General features: G+C 45.6%; 1 protein-coding gene across 3 annotated transcripts in view; it reads left to right on the plus strand.

Moving 5' to 3' along the window:
- LOC140195254 (uncharacterized) overlaps positions 1 to 12771 on the plus strand; it is a 170231-nt gene that overhangs the window by 18802 nt on the left and 138658 nt on the right. For all 3 annotated transcript variants that reach the window (XM_072253303.1, XM_072253305.1, XM_072253304.1), the window contains exons 5-7: positions 3802 to 3948; positions 7710 to 7800; positions 11481 to 11576. In XM_072253303.1, coding sequence (XP_072109404.1) covers positions 3802 to 3948; positions 7710 to 7800; positions 11481 to 11576 — 334 coding nt within the window. The remainder of the gene's footprint in view (positions 1 to 3801; positions 3949 to 7709; positions 7801 to 11480; positions 11577 to 12771) is intronic.

Below are 12771 nucleotides of genomic sequence, written 5' to 3' on the forward strand. Positions count from 1 at the left end.
ACAATATCCAGGCTGGGGCTGACAAGTGGCAAGTAACGTTCGAGCCATGCAAGTGTCAGGCAATGACCATCTCCACAAGAGAGGCTCTAACCATCGTCCCTTGACATTCAGTGGCATCACCATCACTGAATCCCCTTTATCAACATCCTGAGGGTTAGCATTGACAGGAAACTGAACAGGTCTAGCCACATAAACACCATAGCTACCTGTAGTGTGTAGCTTACCTCTTGAATCCCCAAGGCCTGTCCGCCATCGACAAGTATCAGATCAGGAATATAGTGCCACTCGCCTGGATGAGTGCAGCTCCATCAACACTCAAGAAGCTTGACACCATCCAGTACAAGGCAGCCCTCTTGATTGGTACCCCTTCCACAAGCATCCAATCCCTCCACCATCGATGAACAGTTGCAGTAGTGTGTACTACTACAAGATGCACTGCAACAACACACAAAGGTTCCTAAAGCAGCACCTTCCAAATTCACGACCACTACCATCCAGAAGGACGAGAACAGCAGATATCTGGGAGCACAACCACTTGGAAATCCTCTTCCAAGTCACTCACCATCCTGACTTGGAAACATATTTCCATTCCTTCTTTGTTATAGACCAACACCCACAATGCTGGGGAAACTCAGCAGGTCAGGCAGCATCCATGGAGAGGAATGGACAGTCAAAATAAGAATCAGAAACAGGTTTAACATCACTAGCATATGTCATGAAATATGTTGTTTTGCAGCAGCAGTACATTGCAATTCATAATAAACCTATAAATTACAATAAAAATATTCATATATGAAAAAAATAAAACAAATTATATGAAAAAAATAAACCAGCGGAAGCATCCATGGGTTCATTGTCCATTGAGAAATCTGATGGCAGAGGGGAAGAAGCTGTTGCTGAAACATTGAGTGTGTGTCTTCAGGCTCCTGTACCTCCTCCCTGATGGCAGCAGTGAGAAGAGGGCATGTCCTGGGTGATGGGGATTCTGCTGCCTTTTTGAGGCATCGTCTTTTGAAGGTGTCCTGGATGCTGAGGAGGTTGGTGCCCATGATGGTACTGGCTGAGTTCACAATTTTCTGCAGCTTTTTCCGATCCTGTGCAGTAGCCCCTCCATACCAGATTTCATGTTGAGTCCCTTTATCTGGGCTGGAGAGGAGGAAAACTATTTTAATGTCTGATGGTGATCTGGCAGTGATCACCGTGGATGGTCACAATGTATAAGCAAGGAGACATGGGATACCAGTTTGCTGGGAACAGTCTGGTAATGCTGATGGTGTGAGATATGCCATTGTATCAGAGAGAGGGTCTGATCTTGTGAGATACATCATTGTATCAGAGAGAGGGTCTGATGGTGTGAGATACATCATTGTATCAGACAGAGGATCTGATGGTGTGAGATACCTCATTGTATCAGAGAGAGGGTCTGATGGTGTGAGATACCTCATTGTATCAGAGAGAGGGTCTGATGGTGTGAGATACCTCATTGTATCAGAGAGAGGGTCTGATGGTGTGAGATACATCACTGTGTCAGAGTGAAGATCTGATGATGTGAGATACATCATTGTGTCAGAGTGAAGATCTGATAGTGTGCGACACATCGTTGTATCAGAGAGAGGGTCTGATGGTGTGAGATACATCATTGTATCAGAGAGAGGGTCTGATGGTGTGAGATACATCATTGTATCAGAGAGAGGGTCTGATGGTGTGAGATACATCGTTGTATCAGAGAGAGGGTCTGATGGTGTGAGATACATCATTGTATCAGAGAGAGGGTCTGATGGTGTGAGATACATCATTGTATCAGAGAGAGGGTCTGATGGTGTGAGATACATCATTGTATCAGAGAGAGGGTCTGATGGTGTGAGATACGTCATTGTATCAGAGAGAGGATCTGATGGTGTGAGATATGTTGTATCAGAGAGAGGGTCTGACAGTGTGAGATACACCATTGTGTCAGAGTGAAGGTCTTATGGATCACACGTTATTGAATTAATTATTGTATTGATGTCTTTTTAAAAATTATGTATTGCACTGAACTGCTGCTGTAAAACAACACGTGAATGATATTAAACATGATTCTAATTACTAGAAATATGTTTCTCTTGTGCTCCCAGAATATAAAGACAACAATGACCCTTCACCTCTGCTGCAAACTGTGTTTGTAAATAATGGCATTTCTCTACAATGGATCTGTTAGGCATTCACAGTACAAACCCTGGAATTCTTGCTCACTGAACTTCCACGTCTCCATCAGAGGTGTGGTCTGTTGCAGTACAGTAGTCAGTGAGAGTCTCTGCTAATTCTGTATCATTATTTGCCCATCTGACTTACTCTCTCTCTTCCATTCTCTCTCACCCCCTCTCTCTCCTCTCTCACTCCCCTCAACACTCTCTCCCCCCTCACTGTCCTTTCTCCTGCCTTTCAACCCTCTCTCCCCTTCTCTTACTCACTCTCTCTTCCTTTCTCTCTCCTCTCTCTCTCCCTCTCGCTCTCTCCTTCTCCATCTCTCACTCTCTCTCCCAATCACTCTATCTCTCTCCCCCTCTCTCTCCCCTCTTTCTCCCCCCTCTCACACACTATTTCTCTTCCTCCCTCTCACCTCTCTTGCCCTTTTTCTCTTTCTGCAAATCTCTCCACCCTCTCTCACCCTCTCTCTCATTTCTTTCAACCATCTCTCCCCCTCCCACTCCCCCTTTCCTTCTTTCCTCACCTCCCTCCCCTCTTCCCCTCTCTCTCCCCAATCATTCTCTCTCTCTATTCTTCTCTCTCCTCTCACTCTCTCTCACCCTCTCCTTCCCCTATCTCTCTCACTCACTTTCTCTACCACTCTCTCTATCCCTCTCTCTTGCCCATTTCTCCACCTCTCTCCTCCTCCTTCCTTCTCACCCTCTCCCTACCCTCTCTGTCTCGCCCCTCCTTCTCTCTCACTATCTCCCTCCTCTCTCCCTCTCTCTCCCCTCTTTCTCCCCTTCTCTTTTGCCCACCCTCTCTCTCCCAACCACTCTATCTCCCTCTCCTCTCTCTCTCACATTATCTCTCTTCCTCCCTCTCACTTCCTTTACCATCTTTCTCTTTCTCTCTCCCCCATCTCTCTCCACCTCTCCATCCCCTCTCTATCCTCAACTTCTCTCCCCATCTCTTCCCCTCTTTCTCTCCCACTTTCTTCCCCTTCTCTCTCTCCTTCTTTCTCTCCCCCTTCTCTCTCCCCATCTCTCCCCTCTCTCCTCTTCTATCATTCTTTCTCTTCACCCCCCTCTTTCCTCTCACTCTCTCTCCCCTTCTCTGTCACCCTCTCTCTCTCACTCACTCTCTCTACCACCCTCTCTCCCCATTTCTATCTCTCTCCCCTTTCCTTCTCTCACCCTTCTCTCTCTCACACACTCTTTCTCCCTCTCCCTACTCTTTCCCTTCTCCCTCCTCTCCCCTCCCCCTCTCCTTCCCCGTCTCCATTTCTCTCCCCTCTCTATCTATACCCTTAACTCTCTCCCCACTCTCCCCTCTCTCCTGCCCTTCTCCCCTTTACCTCTCTCTCTCCCTACTCTCCCCCTCTCTCAACCCTGTCTCCCTCTCTCTCTTTCACCTTCTCTCCCCCCTCTCTCCCCTCTCTCTCTCTCCCTCTCCCTTTCTCACCTTCTCTCCCCCCTCTCTCTCTCTCTCCTCTCTCTCATCTTCTTTCCCCATCTTTCTCTGCTTCTGTTTCTTTCTCTCCCCCTTTTTCTCTCCTTGCTCTCTACCCTCTCTATTCCCCCGTCTCTCTCTCTCTTTCCCTTTTCCTCTCTCTCTCCCTCACCCACCCCTCAGTAAGACGGAGATTTGGAAACTGTGGTCACAGCTCCGAGTCAGTGAGCCTAACCTGCTCGGACACCTGGAGGACTTCCTATTGAAAGTGACCGGTCAGATCCAGGACACCCTGCATGAGAAGGAGGAACTGGAGCGCACTCTGAAAAAGTGAGTAGTGTTCCACTGAAAATAAAACTAAAATGGTGCAGATGCCTAAAATCTGAATTAAAACTATCAGAAAGTGTGGGAAACACTCGACAGCTCAGGCAGCAGCTGTGGAGAGAGAAAAACCAAGATAATGTTTCAGCTCAGAGGTATTTCATCAAGCTGAAATAGTAACTGTTTTTCTTCCAAACCTGTTGAGTTGGTGTTTTCAGTTTTTGTTCCACCAAACTTTGTCATTGTTAAATCATCTCAGTCACTCTCTGCACTTTTGTGACTCATGCCTCCTGTACCTAATAAAGTGGCCACCGAGTGTATGTTTGTGCCCTTCTGCTACTGCAGTCCCTCCAATTCAATGTTCAATGTGTTGTGTGTTCAGAGATGCTCCTGCACACCACTGTTGTAACACATGGTTACTTGAGTTACTGTCACCTTCCCATCAGCTTGAACCACTCTGGCCATTCTCCTCTGACCCCTCTCATTAACAAGGCATTTTTACCCACAGACCTGCTCCTCAATGGATTTTTTTTGCATCATTCTCTGTAAACTCTAGAGAATGTCGTGTATGAAGATCCCAGGAGATCAGCAGTTTCTAAGATACTCAAACCACCCTGCCTGGCACCAACAATCATTCCACAGTCAAAGTCACTTAGATCACATTTCTTCCCCATTCTGATATTTGGTCTGAACAGCAATTGAACCTCTTGACCATGTCTGCATGTGCTTATGAATTGAGTTACTGCCACATGATTGGCTGATTAGATATTTGCAGTAACGGGCATCTAATAGAGTGGTCACGTTAATCAGAGAATATATCTCTCGAGCATCCATTGATCTTGCAGGAGATGTTGTTCAAATTCACCAAGATCTGAAGAGTTTCAGAGTCATGGAGTCATACAGCACAGAAACAAGCCCTTCAGCCCATCTCCTCCAGGCCAGCCCAGGTGCCTATTTGCCTGGGTCGCCTTTGCCTGTATTTGGACCATATCCCTCTAAACCTCTCCAATTCATAGACTTCTTCAGGAAGTGTACACTTAAATGCAAGTGTACCTATCTCTACCACATCCTTTGGCAGCTCATTCCATATAACACCCACCCCCTGGGTGGAAATATTGCCCCTCAGATCCCCAAACCTTAAACCTTGGTCCCTTTGCTTTGGAACATAGAACATAGACAGTTACAGCACATTACAGATCCTTTGGCCCATAATGTTGGGCTGACTTTTTACATACTCTAAGATCAATCTAACCCTTGCCTCCCACATAAACCTCAACTTTTTATCATCCTAATACCTGTCTAAGAGTCTCTTAAATGGCTCTAATGTATCTGCCCTATCAGGGCGTTCTATACACTCACCCCTCTCTGTGTAAAAAAACCTACTACTGACCTCCCTCTATGTTTTCCTTCAATCACCTTAAAATTATGCCCCCTCTTATTAGCCATTTCCACCCCGGAAAAAGTCTCTGGCTGTCCACTCAAACTGTACCTCTTTTCATCTTCTACATCTCTATCAAGTCATCTCTTATCCTCCTCCATTCCAGAGAGAATAGCCCTAACTTGCTCAACCTATCCTCATAAAACATACTCTCTACTCCAGGCAGCATCCTGGTCAATCTCCCACTCTAAAGCTTTCACATCCTTCCTATGATGAGGTGATCAGAACTGAACACAATTCTCCAAGTGTGGTCTAACCAGAGTTTTTAGAGTTGTAACATTACCTTGCAGATCTTGAACTTAATCCCCCAACTGATGCCTAGAGTGGCAACTTTGAGGGATGTATGGACGTGGACCCCAGATTCTCCTGTCCATCCACACGTCTAAGAATCCTGCCATTCACCTTCAAATTCAACCTTCCAAAGTGAATCAGTTCACACTTTTTGGGATTGAATTCCATATGCCATTTCTCAACCCAGTTCTGCATCCTTTCAATTGCCCATTACGACAACCTTCTACACAATCCACAACTCCACCAACCTCATGTCATCTACAAACTCACTAATCTACTCTTCTACTTCCTCAAACAAATCATTTATGAAAATCTCAAAGAGCAGAGTCTCTGTGGAATACCACTGCCTTAGGGAAATGACCGTGAAGAAGTCTATCTTGTCTATGATCTTCATAATTTTATAAACCTCTGTAAGGTCACGCCTATTTCCTTCACTCCAAGAAAAACAGTCTCAGCCTGTCCAGCCTCTCCCTTTATTGCTTAAGGCAGGGTGGTCAACCTTTTACATTCCATGTGTCAATTTTTTCATGCATGAGTTCAGAAGCGCCATACAACTCTTGTACCTCCACAACTCTTGTAAAAATATGTTAATATAGAACTCGTGCATGAAAAAAACGTATCTGAACTCGTGTGAAAAAATTGACGCATGGAATGTAAAAGGTTGGCCACCCCTGTAAGGAGTGACACCCCTTTGCTGCGCTCTCTCCAGTGTAATCCCATCCTTCCTATAGGATGGAGATCAGAACTGTACACATTGCTCCAAGTTCAGTCTCTACATGAGGCCCAAAAGAGTTAAAGTACGCCTGGGCTTCAGTTCCTCCTTGTGGAACTGGATCCCCAATTTCCTCACTTTCAGACCCCAGTCAGATCGGATTGACAGCAACATCTCCTCCACAATCTCCATCAGCACAAGTGCACCTCAAGGCTGTGTGCTTAGCCCCCTGCGCTACTCACTTTACACTTACGACTGCGAGGCTAAGCACAGCTCCAACTCCACATTCAAGTTTGCTGACGACACTACTGTCGTTATTTTAAAGCAAAGGTGGTGATGAGTCAGCATATAGGAGGGAGATTCCAATTCTGGCTGAATGGTGCCACTACAAAAATGTCTCCCTCAATGCCAACAAAATCAAAGAGCTGATATTGACTACAAGAGGAGGAAACTAGAAGTCCATAAGCCAGTCCTCACCAGGGGATCAGAGGAGGAGAGAGTCACAACTTTAAATTCCTTGGCATTGTCATTTCAGAGGATTTGTCCTGGAACCAGCTCGTCAGTGCCTTTACAAAGAAAGCATGGTAGTTCCTCTATTTTCTTAGAAGTTTGTGCAGATTCACCATGTTATCTAAAACTTTGACAAACTTCTACAGATGCACGGTGGGGAGTATCCTGACTGGTTGTATCATGGCCTGGGATGTGAACACCAATGCCCAGGGTGAACATTTCAAGTCAATAACCTTCCATCAGAATATCATGTTTCTGTAATATTACTGTTGATTTTCAGTTCCCCACAGAAACTGCCTGATTGGCAAACTTCAACTTTTCATACCTGTTACTCCCTGCTAGGTGAGTGGCAGGGTGGAGACATGTCTCTACCAAAGGAGGTATAAGGCGCTCCCTCCCTTTGCTAGCCTGCAGGTCACCCTTGCTTAGAACCCTGATCAGGGTCACGTGAAACATTGGGAGCAGGTAGTGGATGGTCGTATGAGCAGCTGGTGCAGATCAGAAGTCCTGGTTATGCGACCACTGATGCCAGACAGACAATCTCTAAACAGTATTGATAATGGCTGGGGTTACCTGTCTTGTTTAGACACTGCCCAGAAGAAGGCAAAGGCAAACACCTTCTGTAGAAACATTGAGTAGGAACAAACATGGTCACAAACCAAGACATACTACATTGCTCATGATGCTGACTCCCTGCTAAAGACAGCAAAGGGACATTTGAAGACTTTCTTTCTAAAAATCCCGAAAGGTCCGAGCTGGGGTGAGATTTCCAGATGTTGGGGACCCTGTCTGAAACTTACGTGTGTTCTGGTTCCTCAGGAAGATGGGGGAGCACAACGCAGATGTGCAGAGACTGTACGAGGAGATGGAGTTGCAGATCAACAGTGAGAAGGAAAGGATCGAGACTGAGGTGAGAGCTGTGGGCCGAGCCTTAACCCAGCCACAGCCCGGGCAATGTTCAAATAGATATTATAAATAAAGTTGTCACACACATTGATAGGGTTGTAAGAAGGTGTATGGTATCTCCTCCTCCCCCACTTTCAAGTCCCTTACTAGCTCTTCTTTCAGTTAGTCCTGACGAAGGGTCTCGGCCCGAAACGTCAACCGTACCTCCTCCTAGAGATGCTGCCTGGCCTGTTGCGTTCACCAGCATTTTGTGTGTGTGTTGTATGGTGTGTTGGCCTTCGTTAGTCAGGAGATAGCATTCAAGAGCCACGGGGTAATGTTGCAGTTCTATAAAACTCTAGTTGTACCACACTTATTGTGCTGAGTTCTGATTGCCTCATTATAGGAAGGATGTGGAAGCTTTAGAGAGGGTCCAGAGGAGATTTACCAGGAAGCTGTCTGGATTAGGGAACATTTCTTATGAGGATAGGTTGAGCGAGCTAGAGCTTTTCTATTTGGAAGGAATGGACAATAGACAATAGACAATAGGTGTAGGAGTAGGTCATTCGACCCTTTGAACCAGCACCACCATTCACTGTGATCATGGCTGATCACCCACAATCAGTATCCAGTTCCTGCCTTATCCCCATAACCTTTGATTCTGCTATCTTGAAGAGCTCTATCCATCTCTTTCTTGAAAGCATCCAGAGACTTGGCCTCCACAGCCTTCTGGGGCAGAGCATTCCATATATCCACCACTCTCTGGGTGAAGAAGTTTTTCCTCAACTCTGTTCTAAATGGCCTACCCCTTATTCTTAAACTGTGACCTCTGGTTCTGGACTCACCCATCAGCAGGAACATGCTTCCTGCCTCCAGTGTGTCCAATCCCTTAATAATCTTATATGTTTCAATAAGATCCCCTCTCAGCCTTCTAAATTCTAGAGTATACAAGCCCAGTTACTCCAATCTTTCAACATATGACAGTCCCACCATCCCAGGAATTAACCTTGTGAACCTACGCTGCACTTCCTCAAGCAAGAATGTCCTTCCTCAAATTTGGAGACCAAAACTGCACACAGTACTCCAGGGCCCTGTACAGCTGCAGAAGGACCTCTTTGCTCTTAAATTCAATTCCTCTTGTTATGAAGGCCAGCTTGCCATTAGCTTTCTTCACTGCCTGCTGTACTTGCATGCTTGCTTTCAGTGACTGATGTACAAGAACACCTAGATCTCGTTGTACTTCCCCTTTTCCTAACTTGACTCTATTTAGATAATAATCTGTCTTCCTGGTCTTACCACCAAAGTGGATAACCTCACATTTATCCACATTAAACTGCATCTGCCCATTCACCCAGCCTGTCCAAATCACCCTGCATTCTCATAACATCCTCCTCACATTTCACACTGCCACCCAACTTTGTGACATCAGCAAATTTGCTAATGTTACTTTTAATTCCCTCATCTAAATCATTAATATATATTGTAAACAGCTGCGGTCCCAGCACTGAACCCTGTGGTACCCCACTGGTTACCGCCTGCCATTCCGAAAGGGACCCATTAATTGCTACTCTTTGTTTTCTGTCAGCCAGCCAATTTTCAATCCATGTCAGTACTCTGCCCCCCAATACCATGTGCCCTAATTTTGCCCACTAACCTCCTTTGTGGGACTTTATCAAAGACTTTCTGAAAGTCCAGATACACTACATCCACTGGCTCTCCCTTGTCCATTTTCATAATTACATCCTCAAAAAATTCCAGAAGAATAGTCAAGCACGATTTCCCCTTCGTAAATCCATGCTGACTCGGACCAATCCTGTTACTGCTATCCAAATGTGTCATAATTTCATCTTTTATAATTGACTCCAGCATCTTTCCCACCAATGACGTCAGGCTAACCGGTCTATAATTCCCTGTTTTCTCTCTTCCTCCCTTCCTGAAGAGAGGGACAACATTAACCACCCTCCAATCCACAGGAACTGATCCTGAATCTATAGAACATTGGAAAATGATTACCAATGCGTCCACAATTTCTAAAGGAAGATGAGATGTGACTTGATGGAGATGTACAAAAGGATAAGAGGCATAGATTGAGTGGACAGCCAGAGACCTTTTCCCGGGACAGAAATAGCCAATGCAAGGGCATTATGTTAGAGTGATTGGAAGCATAGGGGTAAGCTTTTTACACAGAGAGTGATGGGTGTGTGGAACCTGCTACCAGAGGCAGGTACATTAGGGACATTTATGAAACTCTTAGATAGGCACATAGATGATAGAAAAATGGATGGATATGTGGGAGGGAGGGGTTAGGTTTATCTTAGAGTAGGTAAAAAGGTCAATACGCATCGTGGACAAAAGGGCCTGTACTGTGCTGTACTGTTCTATGTAGTTAGTTCATATTTACTGTAAACACAAGGGATTCTACACTTGCTGGAAATCCCAAACAACACACACAAAACGCTGGGGGACTCACAAATCAGGCTGTGTTGATGGAGAGGAGTAAACAGTCAATGTTTGAGCTGAGAACCTTCATCGAGGTTTACTGTGCTGAGTTTCTTGTGACATACAGTTGGGATATTAAACAAAGCTGTCAATGGAGTGAAGATGGTCTACGTTCTAATTAATGAGAAGAGATAACTGGACGGGGAATGTGTTGCAAAATGTGGGAACTTGTTAGAACATAGAACGTGAAATATTGAACACAGAATATTATAGCCTAGTCCAGGCCCTTCCGCCCACGATGTTGTGCCCATCATTTAACTGACTACAAGGTCAATCTAACCCTTTTCCTCTGACATAACCCTCCATTTTTCTGTCATGCACATGCCTATCTAAGAGTTTCTTAAATGTCCCAAATGTACCTGTCTCTACCATCACCCCCATGTGCGTTCCACACACCCACCACTCTCTGTGTGAAACACTACCTCTGACGTCCCTCTATACCTTGAAGATTCAAATTTCAAATTTATCAAGTTTATTGTTCGAACTTATGTACCTTGACATCGTAAAGGATTCCACCCACCCAGCTCATGGACTGTTTGTCCCACTCTCATCAGGGAGGAGGCTACGTAGCATCCTCACCAGGACCACCAGACTCAAAAACAGTTACTTTCCCCCAGTTGGTCAACACTTCCACACCCTCAACTACCATGACTTTATCATTTCCTGTCAGAGTCACTCTATGGACAGACACTTAAGCAAACTTGTGCATTTGTATTTATTGTGTTCTTTATCTTATTGTGGTTTCTTTCCTGTGCTGCACTGGAGTCAGAGTAACATTTGTTTTGTTCTCCTTTACACTTACGTACAGGGAATTACATTAAACAATCTTCAATCTTGAATGTTGAAGCAAATGCATTGTTTGCTTTAACAAGCAACACTGCCGAGGCTGCGCTGGGGGTGGGGGGGGGAGGGTAGCGGAGGGGGCGCAGCCAGAAGTGTCACCGCAGTTAATTAAGGTGATTCCTCCAGTCACCTTGACATTGTGTCCCCTCACATTGTCTTTGCTCAGTTTAGCAAAGGAGTGAGATTGTTTCTTTGTGGGCATTGCTGCAATATCAGCTGGATTTCTTTGTTAATTTCTCAATGTCCTGCTGCGATTTCACCTCATGCTCTCTGGGTTGTTTATCCAGGGGGTCTGACTGTGTTCTTGCCGCACCTTGGACACACATCCATTGACTGAATGTACATCTTATTCCTTCCTTGCAGAGTATGTTGAAGTTCCAGGCACAGAGCCAAGATGTGCTGAAGGAGTTAGACAGTAAACAGGATGAGGTGCAGCAACTACTTCAGATGCAGACACAGGTAAACCAGATGTGTATCCCAGATGTGACACAGGTAAACCAGATGTGTATCCCAGATGTGACAATGGAGTCTGTGATCACACCCTGATTCCCCATCTCCAGCTGAGGCTCATGGTGAATCAATGAACTGGGAACTGCTGCAAGACCTGTGACCAAATGCAAAGGGGTGATCTTGGACCAGATAACCTTCGCAAAGTTCTAATAAGGATTGAATCAGAATTAGAGTCAGGATCTGAATCAGGTTCAGAATTACAGTCAGATTCAGAATCAGACTTCGAATCCAGATCAAGATCAGAATCAGAAGCAGTGATAGGGGACTCTATAGTTCGGGGGTCAGACAGGCATTTCTGTGGATGCAGAAGAGAAGTGCAGATGGTAGTTTGCCTCCCAGGTGCCAGGGTACACGATGTTTCAGATGGCATCCATGATATCCTGAAGTGGGAAGGAGAACAGCCAGAGGTCGTCGTACATATTGGTACCAATGACATAGGTAGGAAAAGGGAGGAGGTCCTGAAAACAGACTACAGGGAGTTAGGAAGGAAGCTGAGAAGCAGGACCTCAAAGGTAGTAATCTCGGGATTACTGCCTGTGCTACGTGACGGTGAGTATAGGAATAGAATGAGGTGGAGGATAAATGCGTGGTTGAGGGATTGGAGCAGGGGGCAGGGATTCAGATTTCTGGATCATTGGGACCTCTCCTGGGGCAGGTATGACCTGTACAAAAAGGACGGGCTGCATTTGAATCCCAGGGGGTCCAATATCCTGGCAGGGAGGTTTGCTAAGGCTGTTGGGGAGAGTTTAAACTAGAATTGCTGGGGGGGTGGGACCAAACTGAAGAGTCGGAGGAGGGGACGGTGAGCTCACAAATAGAGAATGCTTGTTGGCAGTGTGAGAGAGAGGATAGGCAGGTGATAGAGAAGGGATGCGCTCAAACCGATGGTTTGAGATGTGTCTATTTTAATGGAAGAAGCATCATGAACAAAATGGATGAGCTTAGAGCGTGGATCAGCACTTGGAGCTATGATGTTGTGGCCATTACAGAGACTTGGATGGCTCAGGGGCAGGAATTGTTAGAGTGTCAGGCTTTAAATGTTTCAGAGAGGACTGGGAGGGAAGCAAAAGAGGTGGGGGTGTGGCACTGCTCATCAGAGATAATGTCACGGCTGCAGAAAAGGAGGAAGTCGTGGGGGGATTGT

This window comes from Mobula birostris, chromosome 3, assembly GCF_030028105.1.
Source record: "Mobula birostris isolate sMobBir1 chromosome 3, sMobBir1.hap1, whole genome shotgun sequence".
Classification (NCBI taxonomy): domain Eukaryota; kingdom Metazoa; phylum Chordata; class Chondrichthyes; order Myliobatiformes; family Myliobatidae; genus Mobula; species Mobula birostris.